The sequence below is a fragment of the Alligator sinensis genome, unplaced genomic scaffold (assembly GCF_000455745.1).
Source record: "Alligator sinensis unplaced genomic scaffold, ASM45574v1 scaffold1081_1, whole genome shotgun sequence".
NCBI lineage: Eukaryota > Metazoa > Chordata > Crocodylia > Alligatoridae > Alligator > Alligator sinensis.
In genome coordinates this window covers 286,156-308,118 of record NW_005842921.1, presented here as the reverse complement: position 1 = coordinate 308,118, position 21,963 = coordinate 286,156, and the positions used below count along the sequence as shown (strand labels likewise).

The window sequence follows — 21,963 nt, the reverse complement described above, 5'->3', positions numbered from 1 at the left end:
AATTTACACCCAGGCTTACTTCACAATACTTCTCCCTTGTAGGCAAGTTTGAGATTTATTAAACTACTTTAGAATAAGATACCCTCATTTAAGGATAAGACTGTCCACACTTGCCAGTTAATCAAGAATAGCAATTCTGGAATAACTCCTCATGTACCTGACACATGGGATGTGGAAAGCAAACTATGCAGCAATTGCAGCTCATCCATCACTCCAAAGGTAATGTAGCAGCATCCATCACATTCTGCACAAACATAGTCATCGGTCCTCAAACAACCTGACTAACCAGTTGGTCCAAGCCATTTTTACCATAGCCCTGAGTGAAAATGCACAATTGGAGGGGGGCGGCGGGGGGAGCAGGGAGAGGAGGGAAGGGGTGGCATCGATTTCTGGGCTTTTGCCACAAACATGCATGATATTTTATGGCCATCAGAAGACAAAAAGGTCCCTAAGCCTATAGTCTCAACTCTAGCTAGCCACTGACAGATGCAACACCATCATGAGAGTGTAAAATCATGAACCACGGAAGCAGGAAGAAGACTTAACTAAAAAAAGCAGAAGGGAACGTGTGTCCACCAGGAACAGCTTGCCAGAAGTACTTCATGTCCATCCTGCCGTACCCTTGCAAAGGGAAAGGGATAAATAGTTTCTCAGTTGTGGAAATACCTGACAAAAGCAGCATCTCTTGTCTGCTGGATTTTCAGATCTGGCTGTTTTCTTACAGTCTTTGACCCTATCATGGCCTCCAATATGAACGTTATCTTCCTGTTTCTCTGGTTGCTTCAGCATGGAGGTAAAATGTGTTTTTTATTCCTTACTTTTGCTCTCTCATTTAGGGCATTTTTCAGTTGGTAGCTTTTGCTAATTTCCAGAGATCCTCTCTAGGAATTTGCACACTGTTGCTATTTATGGCTTTTAAACATTTAAGAGCTCGTAGAGAAAACCCTTAAGGAAGGGGGTGGATGGGAGGAGTGCTGTGTAACCTAGATGAAATTGTTCAGATCCTCCATGGCATAGTCTTCTCAAGCTAATAACTCCAGAGATTTCATGAGAAGGTGGGTCTATTCTGTCTTGTGGCAGTGGTGCTATGCAGTCCCTTGTGTGAAAGCCAGGTTCATGTCAACTTTGGCACTACTCTACAAAGATGATGAATGAGCAGATCCTAGAGAGCAGAGCCAGATCAACAGCCATGCTGTACCTCTCCTATGTTTGAAGGACTATACATTTTTTAAGCTATCTATCCTGTTCCTAGTTGCAGTGATGAGGACCTGAGCACCATTCCTGAGAGTATATTACAGCTCAGTTGCTTTTACAGCTAAGTGTCTTTTATCTAATGCAGTAACCTAAAATTTTCCTTAGCTTCAGGCTATTGCTGCTGGTTATGTTATTTGCAGAGATCTTTCTGTAATTGATGTTTTTACTATGAAGATGTTCATAGAGTGTGATTGTGTTCTTCTACCATTGCTGGGACTCAGACATCTTTGCTGTGCTTTGTTTTGAAGGAGTTAAATACTGGGTTGCTGCTCCTTAAATCTGGTCATGTTATGTGCATTCAATGCAATGGTGTGACCCGCATAGCATGGCAACTCCAAAATCTATTTTGGGTTGGGTTTTTATTAGCATCCTGCAGTGCCCATTTGTAGAAGGTAGGATGCCAAAGAGTCCCACTGAAACCAAGAAGGGGATTTATATCTTTTTCCTCCAGTTCTTGTATCACAGTTCCTTGTCCCTTGTCCAGGGAGATAGTTAGCTGTATTAGTCTTAAGTCAGGCAGACGCCAAAGCAAGGTGGCACCTTAGAAACTGACTGCTTCAGAGAAACTATAAGCTTTCATAGGTGACAGTAGGTGGTTGCCTACAAAAGCTCACGGTATCTCCAAAGCAGTTAGTCTCTAAGGTGCCACTTTGACCTGCTTTCTGTCTAATTCCTTGTCCAGATTCTGACTCTCAGTTTTATAATCCTAAAGGGGAAAAGCACTGATGCTGGTGTAGTCAGTGGTTCACTGCTTGTTAAACCCAGTAAAAATCAGCTGCTGATTAGTAAATTGTGTTGTTTGTATTGTGGGGAAATTAGGCCAGCAGCTGTCCTGAATTTTGAAGGACTAGTGTCTTGGGGATCTGCCCACAGGGTTCAAGTTCAGTAGTATGTAGACCTTACCTTTCCCCTTACTTACTGTTGCAAAAAAGCAGAGGAGATTAGCTCCTGTTGTAGATGGAAAGAAAAGCAGTTGAGTAGAACCATGTGGATAATGTATTTTTTTTATATATTTCACTTCTTAAAATTAACATGCTGTGGACCATCCTCCCCTCTTGGTGCTCTGTGGTGGTTGTTTTGTCCGTGACTTTAAAATGAGAACTGCAGGTGCTGAAATAAAGTGATGGAAAAAGGTGGGCTGGCAATAGCACCAGGCTTATGTGTGATGCAAAGGGAAAGGGTCATGTTCACTGTGGAGTGTGCTCTCTATCCATGTTCCTGCTGGGCTGAAGTGTGCCCCTTTCAGCTTTTCTTCCTTTTCTTTAAGCAAAAAGAAAGAGCATACTTAGGTCCATTGTTTCCTCTGTGCTTCTGCTTCCTCTCTTGTAACTTCCTATATCATCACTGGGTGAATTGCAGAAATAGATATCCTTCCAATAACCTGTGAAAAATAAGCCATCAAGGGAACTATTTCTCAGCCCCTTACTGAGATGCTGTCACAGATATCTACTTCAGATATTCATGCTTCTGCTGATAGTTCCTGTATCTGATATGCAGGTGTGCTCTTTGCTATCCCACTTTGAGCAGCCAAAGTTTTGAGTGATTAAGCTGCCTCCTCTTAATATTTTTTAAGGTCCCAATAGCGGCCTGCCTGGAGAATGTATATTTTCCTTCCTTTCACATGCCCTAAATTCACAACTACATAGTTACACAGACTCACATGTTTGCATCCAGATCCTTCTCTAGCACATGGTGATCACACACATGTGCGTGCATATACACATGCACACATACACCGGCCCCCCCACCCACACAAACTTGTGGGATTTTGGAATAGGAGTTTTACAAAACATCCATCCAGAGTTAATTTTAGAAAATCGCTTTCCATTTTTGTCAGCTGAAATATATTCTCACATGCTGCATAACCAGTCCACTTCCTGCCTCCTCTTGTCCTGCTGTCTGCCTGCTAGAGGTCTACGGAGGAACTTGCAAGGGAAAAGGGGAAGCCTGAGTAGCTAAGAATTGCACAATGATTACATAATGGGCTCTGTAGGTCACGAACTAGTTGAGTTGCATCTGGTTGCTGACAGTAGCTGAGACTGCACAATGGAGAAGTTCCAGCAACTACTTAATAATGCACCTAGCTGTGCTGCATTATATCTGCATGACTGGGGAGGGGATTTTGTCCTGACCACCACTAGTGTTATGTGAATGCTAATGCATATCTCCCATCCCACAGAAGGAGGGCAAATTGAAGTGCAGCAAGAATCCCTAATCCAGGTTGCTTTTGCCAATGAACAAGTACTTATGACTTGCCTGGTCAGCTTCCCTCGCACAACACACTATTCCAGCTTCATAGGCAGTTGTTATCTGCTGAACTCAAAGGGCCAGAGAACCACAATCAAAACGTGTTCGATATCTGTACCTATCCCTGCTGGACAGGAGAACCAGACAGCAAAGGAGAGTTATAGATGTGACATTGAGCCATACAAAGCTGCTTCTGGCACCTATTACTGTGAGGCCAACTGGACCAGCTTAACGCAAAAGGGACATGGGACGTTTGTCCTTGTCAGAGGTAAGCTCCCCTCCCAGCCAAGGAAAAATCAAAAGAGGAAGTCTGAATGGCTAAAATCTGACTGGAATTTCCCGTAACAGTGCTTTTTTTTGTCCTTTCTTTCTTCTGTCATGGCAGTCTATAAAGACAGAAGGCAATGCAAATGACTTGCACTTCTCATCAGCAGGCCTCAAAGCACTTCACAAAAGCGCTCAGTGCCATTGGGGATGATGGAGGCACACTGACTTACAGCAGGCCAGCAGCAGTTAGGCATTGAACGCAGGTCACCTGGGTGCCTGTTTGTTGGGCTGCTCGACATGCCCCTAAGGCACTATGTGGCTTGGCTTGTGTTCATGTGACAGAGGTGATTACATATACGGTCAGAGAGTTAGGTTCAGGTTTCCTAATTTCCAGTGGGAATCTCTGCTTCCCCTCCCAAAGCACCACACAATGCAGTATGATGGGTGGGCTGTTCATCTGAAGCATGGGTCTAAAATAGCAAGAGGTCAGGAGTCAAGTGCACTGTGAGAGAGTTGATAATGACTTGCACACTGTTGTTGACCTGTTGAGTTTATTTTATGGTATCTGACATGGAATGTTCCTTAGAAAGGATTAAAATGCAAAGCACCGTAGCCAAAGTACCTCATGGCATAGGGTAAGGGACAGTTGCAGCAATCTTATCTTGGATGGTTGTTAAGGGTTTATCTGTGTATCTCAGGAAAGCTGACCTAATGAACCTGTGTGTGGCAGTGCATTAATATGGCTATGATGTTTTGGCTTGCAGAGCTGGTGTGGGTATCTCTGTACTAACTTGCACCCTGTGAATGTACTATGAGGCTACTGGGTGGGTTTAGCACTCCCTTTTGCCCGTCTCTGTCCACATTGCTAAAACTCTTGGGTAGGACCTTCACTGCCTCTGTAACACTCGTGTCACCTTCCCCTAATCCATACATAATTCATCTGCTAACACCACTTTCTCTTTGCCTCTTCTAACCTAAACTTCCTCTTTTTAATTTCTGCACTGCACAGTGTATCAAACTTGTTCTTGTACATCTTCACTTTTAAACTCTCACCTTCATGGCTCTGCCTCTCTCTAATTTTCCACTCATTTCACATACTGCTATCCGTTCTACTCCAGAAATTATGCTAGCCTTGACTTACCCCGTACACTTCTTCCAGAGAGTCTCTGGGTATGGCTACATGAACAAACGCATTACTGTGAGGTAAGCTCGTATGTGATTTTGCTGCATGTCACCCACTTTGCAGTAACGGCCCATGTGTGCACTCCTACTCCTTGGTAAACGTGAGGTACCTAACCCCACTTTCACTAAGTGGCACGCTACATTACATTTACGACATAGTAAGAGTGTCCATGTGGGGAGCTACTGTAGACTAAGTTCACCCCCTAGCTCAGTTTGCACCAACTTGCTTGTACGCCAGTTCCCTTTGCGTTGAACTGTGTGTGGTGGAAGGGGAGGTTCAGGGCTGGAATGGCAGATGTTTCATGTTAGGGGTGAGGTATGGTGGCAAAAGCAGAGGCATGTAACTGGGCTGTACCCATCACTCTTGATCTCTTAGCTCTGGAACCCTCTTAAATTTCCCCGGAATATTTTTACAGGGGAAAAGTATCTGATTAGGTGTGTTTTCAGAGCTGCTTGTGCAGACAGGGCCTCTGACAGCTATTCTTCAGGTTTAAAAATGTAGCATGGGTTCTAACCTCCTTGCTTCTCACAGACACTGGGTACCTTGAACACTCCCCCATCACATGGACATGCCTTGTCACTCTTACCACTGTGCTGGCTGCACTGAGCATCACTACAACAGCTCTTCTGCTGTGGAAGAGAAAGGCAAGTTATTACAAGATAAGTATTCTATGTGGAGCTCCTAGTGATGCTTATAGTTAAGGTTTTCTGACACTTCGCATTATGAGATCCTATTTCAGTTGCTTAGAGCTTTGCCAAACTTTAACTGTCTGGGCTGAAATTTTCCATGCTGCTTGTCTGCCTCAGGCTGATTTTGTTTTTTTTAAGTATCAGCAAAAATGGTTTCTAAGAATAAGGTTAGGGAACAATATCTATATTTGTCCATGTTTAACAAACTCTTATAAACATTTCAGCTCTAATGGCTCCATGTTTTGGAGCCAAGGACTCAAAATTTGTCAGGGGGTCACTCATATCAGAGATGTGCCTTTTGCCATTCCTTGAAACATTTTCCCAAGTTAGAAATCTTTGAAAAATTGCAGTTTGCAGGGTCCACACAAGATCCTTAGAGGTTTGTTAGAGTCTGGCAGCTAAATTCTCTGAACAATCTATTTGTATGAGTCATGCTTCTGTAGAAAATATTGTATATGAACAGGAGAAAGACAGTCTTCTAATATTCAGTAGAGCTGAATCAAAGATGCCCCAAAAACATGGATTCTTAATTTTTGCATGCTTGACTTTGCAAATGATTGTATTTTCCCACACATAACACACACTCTTTCCCCCAAAAATCAACCCTCCAAAATCAGGGTGTATGTATTAAGTAGGAAATCTGGTTTCCTGCCCAGCATAGAGGCATTCTGTTTTGATTCCTGCTCCATAGTGCAGCTGTGGTATTACTATTCAGGCAGCTGAGAGAATTGATTCAATGGCTCTGCCATTCCATAGGTGTTAACAGTCATCTCTCCTTTTAATGGTCTTGATCCACTAATCAAACTAACCTTTTTTGGGGGCATCTTTTGTCTGTTAGCTGTTCCTGGTCCACCTTCTCTTATTTCACAGCCCTTTAGCACTTTTGGATAATCATAGATTCACCCACAGTGGTCAGTCTTCAGCAGTAGCTAGGGTTTCAGCTTTATTTAAACAGGAAAGGGAGGCTGAGCCAGCTAAAGAGTAGAACCTGCCCCTGTTCTGTGCAGCCATAACTCTGGAAAAATCTTTTTTTAATTCATTCTGTCTTTCAAAAACCAGGTGCATATATTCTGGGACATATTGTATGCAAGAAAACACAGTAATATTTGTTGGCAGGGGGATGAAATATAACAAACTCCAGTGCATGGTATTACCCAGTACTGTAAAAGCTTTGTTATTCAGCATGAGTGGGGTACGCGGGGTACCAGTTATCTAAAAATTCTGGTTATCTGAGAGTTATACCAGCCCCAGCCCGCAGCGGCAGCCCACACTGCCCCATGCAGATCCCTTTCCCCTCCCCCCGCCCCTTCTTTCACAGACTTTCCCACCTGGGGGGGCATATGCGCATGCTCAGCCCCCCCCAATTTTTTTCTCCCTCCGCCTATGCAGATATCAACTAGAAGAGATCCTGGCAGCTCCTCTAACAGCAGTGTCACTAACTAATGTAAACAACAGCAATACTTGATGCGCCGGCTGGATAGACTCGGCAAAGATTCCAGTTGCTAACATGAGGATTTGTATTGGGGGATATTGGAAATTCCAGTTAATAGAGTATTCTGGTTAGTAAAATGCTGGTTAACACAGCTTTTACTGTATATGCATTAGGTTGAAGTATTTTTTGGGGTACCACCTGATGCTGAAAAAAGGTTATAACTTGAACTCCATACAACCCAAACAAAATGTCTGGCTTCCTCCTGGCCAGAATATTATTAGGTATGCTAATAGTGCTGCTGCTGCTGCTGCTGTTGTTATTAACAACAGCAACACTATTATGCAGCTATCGGGCCTTTCACTGAAGGATCACAAAGCACTTTTCAAACATGCAATTAACTACACTTTCTAGTCCTCTGTGAAAAGTAATTATCCTCATTTTACAGATGAGAGAACTGAGGCGCAGAGGGATTAAGGAATGGAATCCAGGAATCCTGACTCCTGGTCCCCTGTTCATTCTGTTATTAAACCTGTCGCTTGCTCTCTGGGTTGTCAACCCATACTATTTACACTTGCAAGCTTTTTCCCTAGTCACAAGAAGTATAACCTGTATTTTCTTTTCAGTGAATGCTGAAATTTTCATCTGACTCCAAGAAATGAATCTTTAAAAATAACATAAAATTTTATGAGACACAAAAAAGACAAGAGTTAGCAATTCGGCTGTACATCTCATTGGTCCCTCATCCCCTCTTCTTTCTTGCCTGCTTGAATCTCCAGTTCCCTTCCTCCCCTTTCACTTTCTCTTTCAGTCTGCTACTTTCATTCTCCCTTCATTCACTCCTCCAAGTATCTCGCCCTGCCCCTACAGCTTTTCCTCCTGCCATTCTAGATCCTCCTTTCTACCTATATTTACCTACTCACCCCCATCTACAGATCACTTCTGATCATAGCACTGCCCCTTACCTCATAATGACGCACCCCATACTAAAAGGTAGCCTGGTTTTCAGTCCAGTTGGGAGCTATTTCTTAGGAACACTTCGCTACCATCTGAGCAAAGTGCAGAAAACTGGCTGCCATTTTAGCTAAGAGCAAGCTGGCTTCAGTCCCCTTAATAGGGAACAGGAACTAGTGGTAATTTTGAGAATGCTTCTATTCGTCACTTAAGCAATACAATGGGAACATAGACACCTCTGTTTCCCTAAGGTTACTTTCTCTGCCATGTCTCCTGTGAGGGCTGAAGTGAGTAGCCTACAAGAAATTATAAGCTTGTGCCCTGTGTCTCAGGGGGCTGCTAACTTAACTTAGCTCTCAGTAATATCTCTGACTTGTCCTTACCATCCTGTGGGGCTACTAATTTTCCTCAGAGGCCAGCTTCCCTGTCCACAGTCTGGGATAAATCACTACATCCCCCACACACCTGCTTAATTATAGGCCATTGGCCTGAGACTCAGGTTCTTGGGAGATCGCCCAGGCTTTCAAGATTTATTGCAAAAATCTCACCAATTCTGGTGCAGACAGCTGTCAGTCCCCCAAGTACCTGGCTGCAGTGGACATGAAAGCCAGTTGTTTGTACAGTGCATGCGGAGAAGGAAATAACCTGCTATTTTCAAACAAAGCAAAACACTCTTCTCCTCCCTCAAAATATTACCAAATCATCGCTGTTGCTGTTTTTTAACATGTTTTATCATGCAGTGTCTTATGAGTTGTTGCAGCATGCTTATACCATTTTTACTTGCCATTCACAGATTATCAAGGTGGATTGATTTAAATCATTATTTAAATCACCAACTGGAAAGCCTTGATTTAAATCATCAATATTAATCAGCTTTTCCATTTGTACTCCAGTTACTTTTCTGAAGAAAGGCACCTTCTAATTAGCTGATATAACCATTAGAAGATGTAGATTTAAAGCTAACCAGAACCTTTTATACTAGATTTGGTACATATTTTTGCTACATAGGAGGGTGTGCTATAACTGTATACATTCATTTAAGCAATTATATATCATAACGTTTCCATATTTTTGTTAATTGTATATTTTGAGTCTGTTAGAAAATGGTTACTGATTTATTGTTTAAGGACCCACCACAAGATAAATTCCTTAAGACAGTACATGGTCTATTATTGTGCCATATTTATAAAACTTAACCTTAAAAATATTAGATTTTCCCCCTGATCTTTTCTTTATATAAAAAGCATGCAGCCTATAACCGAAAGACTTTGGTAGAGGCTCACAGATTCAGCATATTTATTTTTTATTTAACTATTTGAAGAGATTATTAAAAGTTCAGGCCTTAACAGTGTTCTGTTTTAAACTCAAATTTCATTTTAAACAACTACATTTAAAAATTAGACAAATATATGATAATATACATAATAACATTAAAATCCAAGTCAATTTAAATAAAGATGGGGAAAAATCATAGATTGCAATCAATCCTGAGGGTAATTGTAGCATTCCAAATACATAACAGTTTTCTTTCTCTACTACTTCTTTCCTTTTGCTTTGGCCTTTTTTGACTAAAATCTTTGTTTAGAATTTTCTAAAATTCCATTATTTGTTTGGTGATGATTCCAGAACTTGCATTTAAATCTATATGGCCTCCTCGCATCAGTTTCCCTACTAATGGACCAGCTAACACTTCTTTACCCCTGGGGACTCAACACCTCAATATAGATGCAATGACTGTTGGCAAATGTCACATATGACACCCTTCTCCCTTAAAAGGAGAAATGATGTATATCCAAATGCATGTTTATTGCATGAAAACTGCTGGGGATGATCAAATGAAGAGAGAATAACCACTAAGTGACAGTGCTGAGAACTACCTCCTTTTTATTTCTCCAGCAAGTTTGGCAGGATAGTTTCATGGAGGAGGCAATTACGTGAACTGCTGGCTGACATTTTCAGGCTTTGAGGTGGGCCTTAGACTCATAGATTTACAGATTTTTTTAAGGCCAAAAGGGACCATTAGATCATCCAGTCTGACCTCTCACATAACACAGGCCATAGAATTTCTCAACACAAGTTATCCGGACCTGCTGATTTAAAAATATTTATCCCTAGGAGATGCTGTTTAGCATCTTCCTTAGTTACTAATGGACTGGAAAGCAGTTCATCATCCTCATGTGATGTGAACGCATCATTTCTGCTTCTTTCCAGAAACAGAACAAAAATATTTTTGAACACTTCTGTTTTTTCTGCCTCATTATTAACAATTTTCCTCAGCCATGAGAAAGAGTTTGTTTCGCTAGTGCTTTCCCTCCCTGTGTCAGTAATGTGGCATTTTTCATCTCAAAAGACAACCTCCTCTGCAGAGATGTGAATCAAGAGAAATAATATTGCCTTGGATTACACTGTACCCTATACTATCCTTTGTGCACACTCTACTTGGACAGAATGAAGTTGCCAGATTTCACAAGCTGAACAGGGTTCAGTCTGACCCCTATTTGAGTGGGTGACCTATAGGGAAATCTCCTTTGCTGCAGGAAATGGTGCTGTTGAAGAAACCTTCTTCCTTTTTTAGTCAGAGATAAACCAATACCACTGTGTACTGCTGACCACATATGGCTATTAAAGTTATCTTGGTACTCTTCTTAGAAGTAGCAATTTCAGGACTCATTTCCTGGCCAAATTACAATTTAAATTATTGCATTCTATCCTTCTAACATTTCCCTGCATTTTCAGCTGGATACCTCCTCACTTCCTGTCCTACCATATTGCTATGCACTGTTAAATATTCACAAGCTGCACCCCAGAGACAGCTGTGTTTCAGTGAACTAAGTCTTTTTTTACATGTACACATAGCCAATATCTTGGTTCACTTGACGGATTTACATCAATGCAAGTGGAGGGGCAGGTTCATTATTTTCACAGTGTTTTTCTTGTGAGGAAAGTGCTACAAAAGTGTCATTAATAACCCCTGATCATGCATCACATCTGACAGTCATACAGATTTTTATTTCACGTTGGGGAATGCAGTGTTGACTACAGTGCTGTCATGTAATGTTTTGTCCTATGTAGGTGGTATGTCTGAAGAGAAGCCAGCCCCAGAGTTTCCCAGTATTGGGGGTAAGAGCCCCAGCCACTTCAGGCAGTTCAGAACCATCTGGTTCCATCTACACTGTAAGTACCAGAACCACTCCCATCCCCAAAGTGGCTTTACTAGACCTCTGTGTTTACACCAAAATGCCTGTCCTTCATCATGGGTACTGAGTGCCTGGGACACTGAGGGTCAGAGAGTGGAAGGAGAGGGATGATCCAGTGCAGGAATGGCCAACCTGTGGCACACATGTCACTAGTGGCATGGGCAGCCTCTGTATGGCACACAGCAGACTGGGGAGGGAGCAGGGAACAAAGAGGCAGGTAGGGCAGGGAGCAAAAAGCAAAGCAACAGATTGGGCAGGGAGCACAGGACAGGGACCAGGAAGCAGAGCAACAGACCAGGCCAGGGGTTTAGAGTGGTACTCAGGGAGGGTACAGTACTTACCTCGTGGCAAGCCTGCTAAAAAGGTTGGCCCCCACTGACCTAGCCCATTCATCTCAGTATAAAAAGGCACTGAATGCAAAAAGAGGGCTGGGGGGGGGTCTCTTCTTTGTAGCTTTCGACTCAGAATAAAACTGACATCTCTTTCCCATTTCTGAAACTGGCAGCAGTCAGCCGCTCCCATTCCTCTTGTCCACTGATGCTATTCATCAATTTAGTGAAGGAGAGAAAGGCATTTCTTAAGCTAGTCTGTGAGGCAAATGAGGAGTAAGGGGATGAAAGAGAGTAAAGAAGAATATTGGCTGAATACTAGGAAACCTTTCCTGACAGTGAAATCTATAACAGAGTGGAAAAGGCTCTCAAGGGGAGAGATGTGAACTGAATTGTATGAATCATTTAAAACTGGACGATACTAAGCTCTAGAGAACAGAAAGTAAAGAAATGTATTTCCCTACCAAACCGAGTAGGTGATAGGGGGATGTGCAGAGATGGACAAAATGGGCTAGGAGTGTTCTAGCTTTTATCTCAAGGATCCTTAGAAGGTTGATAGTTTCTTTTTTTCATTTTTTAAATTATTTTAACCAAGTTTAAAAATAAAACTGACCAAAAAAAATGGAGTAGCAACTAAAGGGAGGGAGTATTAAGGTTATAAGCCTTTTAATTACAAAAACTAACTGCTTTTTATTCCCACTTTTCTGAGAATAGATAGTTTGCCCTGGACATGGCCGATTCTTGCAAAAGAAAATTCAGATCAATTTCTCACCTAGTTGGCTCCATCCTGCATTCTTAGCTTCATCTTAATTACATTTCATAATGTTGCTTCATTTAGGATGCAAATACTAAGTCTGCTAGAACAGACCAGATTTGAGCAAGAAGTGAGCTTAGTGAAAATGCACTTGTGAAGGGCAGAATCCAGTGAGATACAAACTGTTTCTGCAACATGGGAGATCTTGGAACTGGCTGGTTTAGCACCCAAAATGTCTGGGCTCAGCTTAGGAAGGGGAAAGACTGACATCCCTTTCCCACTTGTCAGTCAGAGGGCCCTGGGAGATGAACTAATTCAGTGTATATTTTTGGGAAGCCTCATTTAGTGAGGGTGCTAGAGAGCTCCTTCTAGAAGGTAACGGTGCCATTCCCTGGCAGTCACCTAAGAGTGAATGCCTCTTGCAGCATTGTGACCTTCAGTGTGCATATTCCCAGGAACTAGACAGGAGTGTCATAGGGAGCTGGTTTCCAGGGTATAGATAAGACGCAGTGTTTTGCTGGACTTCATTGCCACCCTGCAGCACTGACAACTAGTTGAAATGGGATTCAGTTTTGTCAAGCAGACAGGATTAAAACTGTGCTTACCACCTTGCTCCCAAATTTGATCCATAGTAACAGGCACCTTAGAGCAGGGGTAGCCAACCTGTGGCACACATGCCACAAGTGGCACATGGTAGGTTGGAGAGGGGACAGGCAGCACAGCAGCAGACAGGGCAGGGAGTGGAAAGTGGAGTGGTAGATTGGTCAGGGGAATGGGATTGGAGAGGTGTTCGGGGAGGGCATGGGGCTAATTTGTGGCATGCCTGCCAAAAAAGGTTGGCCCTGCTGCCTTAGGAGCACTCCCAATAGATCTGAAAAGATCATGGTTAATCCCATCCACACTATACATCCAAAAAGGGATTTAACAGTGTATCATGCTCCCACAGTGTGGCTGGGTTATGTGGCAGGCTTGCTTTTCACTGCGTAGGTGGAACCTCAGTTGTTTTGGGAACAAGATGGGAGGACATCTGCTATGACAGGGGATGACAAAAGCTCAAGCCGCTCCTCTTGTTACGGTGGCAGATGGTCAATGACCAGGTGTAGGTAATTTATTTGCAAATGAAAATTGCATCCACTAGCTTTTTGATTGGCCAGTAACACAGCAGCATCCTCTAACAGTCTGGACAGGAAGGGGGCTGGGCAAGTCAGGGAATGCATTTGAAGAAATCTTTTTTGGAGATTTAGCTCTGAAAATTCATTCCCTACTTGCAAATTACTTTAGACTGAATCAGTGAGAAAGGGACCACTTGTCAGTCAGAGGGCAAACAGCCTGCTTCTTGTGCCACTGGATGCAGGGGACATCCCCCCGCCATCTGTATGTTGCTGTGAGGGAAAAAAGCACCAGGCAAGCAACTCTCTGTGACCAACGTGAACAGAGCTGAGAATAAGGAATAAGGAGGCTGTGATGGGAGCTGTGTGGAGACGAAGCATTGGTGGGGTTGTTCCAAGAGAGGGACTCAAGGGGGTGATCTGAAATAACTGTTAATATTTGTCAGCCTTTTGCAGGGATGAAGCTACATGATCTCCTGCTCATTTTAGCATCCCCCTCCACCTCGGTGCCCCTGGCAAGTTCATCCTGAGCCCTGTGCCAGCCCCCTTCTATTCTGGCTCATCCACTCTTCATTAAATCATGATTGCATAGGGCCTGACACTGACAGGTGCTGAGCATGTGAGGCCCCCAGCGAAATGAGCAAGAGTTGCACAGTCTGGGAGCCAGCACCGCCTGGAATCTAGCCTCAATCACTTGCTCTTTCTCTTCGCTGAATTACAGCAACATGAGAGCCTCACTCACTTTGCCATCTCTTTGCTAATACCATCTGCCCCTCCTGCCTGCGTAAGCTCCACCCATCTTCCTGTTGCCAGAGAAACAGCCACCTTGGCAACCTGCTGTCATCCTTGAAACACAAATGAAAAAGTCTTCCCGATTGTTATGTTTGATCCTTCAGGCAGATCTTGGCACATCACTCAATCTGACATGCATCTTTAGTGACAGAATTATCTGAGACGAGAGGATGCTCACACATGAAGAATGTGTGTGGACGTGTGGATGCGTGTGTGTGTGCACGCGCGCACGTGTTTGTGTGTGTGTGTAAGCATGCATGCTTCTGCATGTTCCTGTGTGTGAGCCTGTAGATATATGTGTGTGTGTCACTGTATGCATCAGTTCCTTTACTCCTGCATTCTGAGGAGAAGGAATAATTCCAGTTAAAGAAGTAAATAAATAAATAAAGGGAAATAGTCCTTATTGCATGTGGCTGGGAAGTTCTCCCTTTTCACTATTCTGTTGGGCCTCTGGCTTTCAGGTCAGTCACACTTCCCATCCTCAAGTGCCCAAAGTGATTGTGGTTAGAACCTGGGAGTGACATGCATATCAGTGCAATACTATACCATCCAGAGCTTAGCTTGATCACAGTACCTCCTGGCCCCCTGAGCACTGAATGTCTGTCCATAAAGTGGGTCTTATTTTGCTTTCTGTGAAGAATTTGTGTGAGATGTGGACAGGGAGAGTGGTTCCTGTTCAGATTTGCTGCCTGGGGAGAAAAACCTTCACAACATATCTCTGGGATCCAAAGTCAGTCTAAAGCTGGGACTGCCCTACTCATTCAAGCGCTTCCCTCTTGCCCCCATTCAGTTCAGGACTTCTATATATCCTGGAGATTTTTGGGACAGGAGGGTGAGACCCAAATTTCAGGAGGTGTATTGATGCCTAGCCACAGCAGGCAGCAGGACATGTTTGAACCCCAATGCACAGTTTCTCATGTGACACAGCCCCTCTTTTCTCCTCCCTCTCCCATTCCAGTGCCTAGAATCCCACCAACTTGACATCTATTCTGTCCTTGAGAATGACACACACAGTCCAATACCTGAGAACAGTCCCACAGCAAAGGTAAGTCTCCTCTTCAATAGACCTGATAACAGCCCGCAGGGGTCCCCTTCCAAATTGGACATGTGATCAACTGCATCACCAAACAACCCTGCCTTTATACATGCAATAACTCTGCTGCTCCCCCGCGCCCAAAAGAGAGAGCTGAGCTGCTCCCACCCCTCAGTGGGTGGGTTCCATGTAGACTCTCTTTTTTCCTCCACCTGAATGGTTAGCTTGTTAAGCAGTGCCAGATAGGACAGCCCTAGCTCATGTAGATGTGTTGATGTCTGAGGTGGTGGAAGACCTGGGGTCACCTGTGGCAAGGGAGCCCTCCCTGTGTGCACACCACATGATTATGAAATACAGGCCTGATTTTGGCCCTGCTATGGCCCTTCCTAAATGCTAAGGCAGCTAAAGATTCTTTCAGCCTGAAGGAATAGAGGCAAAGCCAAGGCACTGCTGGACTCCCCCTACCTCTGGTTTCATAATAACCCTTTGGGCCCATTACAAAGGGGCTGAATTTAAAGCAGTCCTGAGACCACAGTGACTTCAGTCATGTGTTGCTACAATCCCTGCCACCCTAGGGATTGGGGAAAGGAAGCATGACTTTCTTGGCAAATTGAACATTAGGACAGGACAGAGCCTCGGGGCTATATCCACTCCTGGCATAAGTGGGTGCAGCTCTCAAATTTGGCCCTCCAAGGGGAAATTACATCTGGAACATGGGATTATAGGAGCCAACATATTGGTCCATCTAATCCAGTATTTTGTTTCTCGGAAGCACCAGGAGTTTGAAAGTCTAAAAACCCTGCGTCAGTCAGTTTGGGGAAAGTTTCCTTGTAACACCCAGTAGTTAGAAGTTGCCCTCAAAATATGTGTGTTCACATCCCTTCCCAAACTCTTGTCTGTTATGAAAGTATATTTACTATTAACTTTGGATATTCCTGTTATTCATAGACATGTCTGCTATATTTTTTAATATACTGCCAGGTTCTTGGCTTCAGTGATATCTTGGGCAGCAGTTCCACAGACTACCTGTGCATTATGGGAAAAATTACCAATGTTGATTATTGGCACCCTTCTGTTTCATTGATTTCCCCTTTTTTGTGTTTTTTGTTATGAGACAGGGAGAACAGGGGCTCCTGATCTATCTTCTCTACCCCTCTTATTATGTTGTATCATGTCTCCTCCTCTGAGTAATTGTCTGTGTGGTGTGACACTAAATACACAATTTGTTGTGGTGCACTGAATGTGGAGCTCTTAGGGAACTATTGGAACACTTGTACTGCCATAGCTGACACATTAATTTGAGGGTGAGGGGGTTTGAAGAAAAGTATGTGGGCAAAGTGGCCTGTTACTGAGAGATGTGGGTATGTCTCCTGTAGCCTAAATCCACCAACTCAGAGCCAGCCAGGGACAGACATAGGAGTGAAGACTGCGAGAAAGCAGGGAGGAAGAAGAAGAAAATGAAAGATACGGTAAGAACCTTCTGCACCCCATCATCAAAAGCAGATCTTGTTTCTCCACATTGTATAGGTCCACCATTCAAAAAGAAAAGAGATGAGAGTAACAGAGACAGTCTTAGTCTTTCTGTCACTTAGTCAGTGTCCCATCTTTGGGCTCAGCTCTACAAGAAAATAATGGTAATAGGGATCTCCTCTAATATTAATGACATTAGGGATGGAATGGGAGGGAGGATTAGTAGGGATCAGATGCTCCAGGCTCCGCCTCTGTCTGCAGTAAACAGACTGATCAAAACTTGCAAATTTGTGGTAAAGATTTGTCTCTGGTATAATTCCATCAGTCAAGGAGAAAGAAGCCCATAAAGTCTAGGGCCTTGTCTGTATTAGGTAACTTTGATGTGCTATCCACCTCTATAACCCATTACCTCAGGGCTGTCAAACTCATCTGACCCTGCAGGCTGGATGAGTGGTGTGGGGCTGGATCACAGGCTGGATCAGGTCCATGAACCCTTTGCCTCCTCCCTCCTGCCTCCATGCCTGATCTAGCATAGGTGCCACCCACCCAGGCCAGTCCAGGTTTCTGGCCTGAGCAGGCACTGTATGTGTTGCAGTCTGGGACCGGCCTGAGAAAGTGCTATGGACAGCACAGCCTGGGACCCACCTCAGCACGTGCTGTGGGTGGCACAGCCCAGGACCAGCTTGAGTGAATGCTGCAGGTGGACCACATCCTGGGTGCGGCATGCACCGATGGTCTGATACAGCAAAAGGGACAGCACCAGGGGCCAGATTATGAGGCTCTGTGAGCTAGATCCATCCCTTGGGCTGTTTGATACCCCTGCCTTTCCTGTAATAGTAACACACCAAATATCTCCAAGTGCAGCTGCAAACAACCACACACAAATATCTGCACTGCTGTTTGGTGCGCCCTTAATTGAAGCAAGGCTGGCTGCTTTGGTTATATCCATATTAGGGATTATCTCCAATTCTCCCACTTCTGCACTAGCACTGAACACCATTAAACTGATAGTGGCAGCAGTCAGAAGACTAGGATAGAGTAGACACCAGTATTTTTACCAATAACACAATATAGCAGTATAAATGTTAGTAATGGAGTTTACTCCAGCACTCCCATGGTTGCCATTACCAGCACAACTGCAGTGTTTGCAGAGAGGGGACAATTGCAATGGAGGCACCTTGAATTGGAAGATTTGGGCAGACCAGATCAGTTAACAAGTTTAGGTATGTCTAGCATTCACATGCCCTTGGAGGGTTCTGTACTAGGTGTTTTTGTTTAGTGTTTCCCACTGATGGTTAGCAACAAATAAATGGCTAATGTAGACAGGGTTTCATTCATCCACTGGCATTTCAACTACTCTGCTATCTAATTTTGATCACAGCAGGCCTGTGTCTCACAGTGCTTAGAATAGCAGTATTTGGCAGTACCGTGCCTATCTGAGAAACAATAGTGAAGAAAAGATTCACCTGCTGAAGGAGCGGAATCAGAGAGGTCAGGGAATTCCTTCTGCATAGAATCTAGACTGATATATTTTTACAAAGATCAATCTCCCTTCTCCCAGGCTGATTCTATTTTTAGAAGAGAGAAAAGTAGGAAGCACCTTTATCCTGCAGTCTGGATTATCAATGCTTCTGCCTATGGCAGTGATTTTCAACCAGGGTGCTGCAGCATATGATTCATAAAATAAACCCAGAGATTTCAAACAGGAATTCTCAGTATCAAAAGCATCCTGACCTGTTGTGGTCTTTCTGAGTTGTTTGCAGCAGGAGAATTGCTCAGTTATTTTTCTGTAGTCAAAAACGAGTGAAAGTTAAGAGCTGGCATTTTCCAAGAGGTTTCTTGAGACTTACAAGGGGTGCCTTGAATCTAAAAAAGCAGGGAACCACTGGTTTTGGGGAACAGCACAGCATTAACTTAATGGGTTCTATGCCAGTGGGCCACTAGTGGCTATTTCTAGTAGAGTGAGTTACAGAGGTACTTTTTAAGAAGCTGCTTTGCTTATTCTGATTATTTTTCTTCCATTTCTTTTCTTTGTAGACACCTAAGCAAGAAACTCCAGAAGAAACCTTTGACACTCTGTATGAGAATATCTAAGAGAAAAGACTGATCATGCCTGGATGGTACGTGTCTGAGCAGGAGGAAACTGCCCTTTCACAGTTTCAGGCCCTGCCGTACCTCTCCAAAGACTCACAGCAAGCTGAGGACAGAACCCAGGATGACCTCCAAGCCCTGGTCTCTTTCTAATCTGTTCTTTATAAAGATCAGAATTTCTCCATTCAAATCCCAGGTTAGCTCAGCTGGCCTGGAGGTTCTGGAAAGGCTACTTTTCTGTCAATTATTTACAGTTCTGGCTTTTTTAAATAGTGTAGTTGAGTTGTACACAAATTCTCCTCACCCAGTTTTGCTAATATATTTGAGTCCTGAACCACAGGATGTGCTTGGACAGTATAGAGACCCTCCTGCCCCATCCCATGTTGTCAGACAATCATGTCTCTCCTGTCATGCCCATTAGATCTTGCTATCTGTCTATTGAGACCTGGCTCAGAGACCAGGGCCCACTTCATCATCTTTCCCTCCCCAAACTGTTCCTCAGCAGTCCACTGAATTCAGCTCTGCAGGGCAAATGCTTTCTCCTGAATGGCTTCAGTAGAAAATAGTGGGCAGTGAAAGCATGAAAAAGATACAGAAAATGAAGCTGGAGTCTTTTCCCTTTGATGATGTCTCTTGCGGGTGGGGATGTCCTTCATAGGAAAAAGGAGGGGTGGGGCTTTAAGTACAAACAGTCCTGTTGGAGTCTGTCTTGCATAGAGACCTGCCGAAGGGGAACTGATATCCCTTCCAGGAAAGGAGTTTAAAGAGAAGTGTCTGAGAGTTAATGTTCCTATAAGCTTTGTTACACAGTGCAATTTTTTAAAGCTCTGATGACCTGATGTAACATCACAGGGTGAAGGCCTCACCACGCTGAAGTCAGTAGGAGGTTTGTCACTGACATCAGTGGCACAAGAATTGTACACATGGTGGTTAGAGGATTATTTATAAAATTATTTGAGCAAGGAGACTAATTTATTAGATGTGCAATATGGAAGATAGGGGAGGAAACTGCAGATATGAGCTTTCTATCCAGGCCTTGATCTTTCCTGTCACATAGATCTAACCTGTCTGTTGGACTTAACCTCATTTGAGGTCTGATGGGGAAGGAGATACATTAAATATATTGCATAGCTAGATCAAAACAATGAATCAAAAAGCTGATGTTGTTGTACCTTAGATATAAAAAAATCCACAAGAATATGTAGAATAAGCTGAGAGGGATCATACAAACCTCTTTAAAGTAGAAGATCAATTTAAAACTGAGCTGCAGGGTCACAGGACCTTCTCTGGTTTTAGATAAGGTTGTTCCTCATTAGAGATGGAGGGTATGGAAAATATCTCCAGGGCCTCCAAGCTTCCTATACTATGTTTAAAGGGATAATCCTCTTATTGCTTTGCTTTTTTTATTAGATGAGATTTAAAATGTGCAGTTTGAACTTTCTTTAACCGTAGAAAAATGCTTTTCTCTTTCCAGTGTCTAGAAATGTATTTCAGTAAAAGCAATCAATAGACCGAGTGGTTTATTAGACCCATTAACATTGTTTTTCCATTTGGAAAATGATTATTTTTTTGCAACAGAATTTTAAATGAAATATATTTGGGTCACCACGTTTTAATGCTTAATTGTTGCCTAAACCAGTACCATTACAGATTTTTGTTTCTCTTGGGGAATTTTTAGTCATGTTGAGGATAAATTATTTTAATATTTAATGGGATATTGATCACACCTGGGCAAGAAAACCTTAGAGCAAGCTGACAATTGGATGAGGAGTTAAAGCTTACTAAAATAGAAATGATTTGAGTAGGGTTTTTTTAAATTTTGAATTTATAGATACTAAGAATTGTATGTACAACTGGAAATTTCTTGCCAAGAGTATCAGTTACAGCACTGTTTAGTCAATCTCTTATTCTCATTGTTCTTTTGTATTTTATATAATGTAAATCACTGTATTTATCTATGACCAACTCCATCTCTGTCTGTCTGTCTGTCTCTCTCCCTGCTCCTCCCCCGCCCCCCCGATAAATATTTGGTTTATCAAAATAAAAATGATAGAGAGAAGAAGCCATAGAACAGCATAATTCCTTTCTCCTGTGTTGTAGTGGTAAAATAGTAGGTAAAAGCTAAAGAGTAGAGACAGAGTGAAAGGCTCTGATCCTTTAAAGTAGTCATAGGCAAAATTCAACAGAGAAAAATGGAAGATCTTTGCATTAGGGGGCCTGATACAAGGCTAAATGAAGTCATTGGAAGTCTTTTAAATATATTTTAGTGGGTCTTAGCTTGGCACATTGAGAGCAGAGACAAGAAATGAGAGATCTCCTTGTAGGTTCATAGATATGGGTCTAAAATACTGCCCTAGCATGGCCCAGGCAATGCAGAGCTGGAGCTTGTGAGAGTGGAAGGTGTAAACCAGAAGAACATGACAGGTATTTTTTAAGACACAGAAGTTTTCCAAGGAGATATTAAAAAAATATCTCCAGTCAAGGCAGAAAAGATTTATAAAGATCATTTAAATAACATTAGTGTAACCGATGTATCTCAGAGACTTAACAGAAACAGTAACCAGTTGATCTGTCTTAGCTGTCTAGCCCATGAGGGTGAGTGCAGGGAATTAGTATTATTTGCCTATATTCCATAAGATGAAATTAGATAGTTTTCAGTATGTGCCAAACATTTCAGATGAGTGAAATAAAGAAACATTTCCATCGGCCTCTTGGAATCTGTTTCTTGTTGGCTTGTTGCGCCTATTCCACATACATTTTTGCTTTAAATTACTTTTTTTGTTTATGTATGTCTGGGGGCTGTGGGTTATAGCTGTGATCTTTCCCTCAGCCCCTGCACTCCTATATACTCAGGCTTGCTCAATTACAAGAAATTAGACTTACGGACATTTTGGGAATAAGGGTCTTTGTGCCTGCAGTATTGCATGGAGGGAGAATCTGCTGTTATATAGTGAGCGCTAGCTGCAGTTGGAGATACTCTAGCTGTCCTCTTCATAAAGGAAGAATGGTTTTGCCCTGAATGAGCACTGGTCATGTGGGGTGATTACAATCCTCCTTTCCTGGTACAATCACAAGCAAGCCATATGTCCTGAAGCACGTAGTTTGATCACTCTTATTCTCATTGTCATGCCAGAACTGCAATAGTTGTTGAGAGTGATGAAATTA

The 21,963-nt window shown here is 43.0% G+C and overlaps 1 protein-coding gene across 1 annotated transcript; it reads left to right on the top strand.

Annotated features, from left to right (window-relative positions):
- The first annotated feature begins 603 nt into the window (after window positions 1–603).
- NFAM1 (NFAT activating protein with ITAM motif 1) lies at window positions 604–21,500 on the top strand. Its single transcript, XM_006036175.3, has 7 exons — window positions 604–793; window positions 3,434–3,769; window positions 5,483–5,595; window positions 11,096–11,197; window positions 15,163–15,249; window positions 16,614–16,706; window positions 18,745–21,500. The coding sequence occupies exons 1-7, from the start codon at window positions 739–741 to the stop codon at window positions 18,799–18,801; spliced, it is 843 nt and encodes a 280-aa protein (XP_006036237.1). The 5' UTR covers window positions 604–738; the 3' UTR covers window positions 18,802–21,500.
- Window positions 21,501–21,963: the final 463 nt, after the last annotated feature.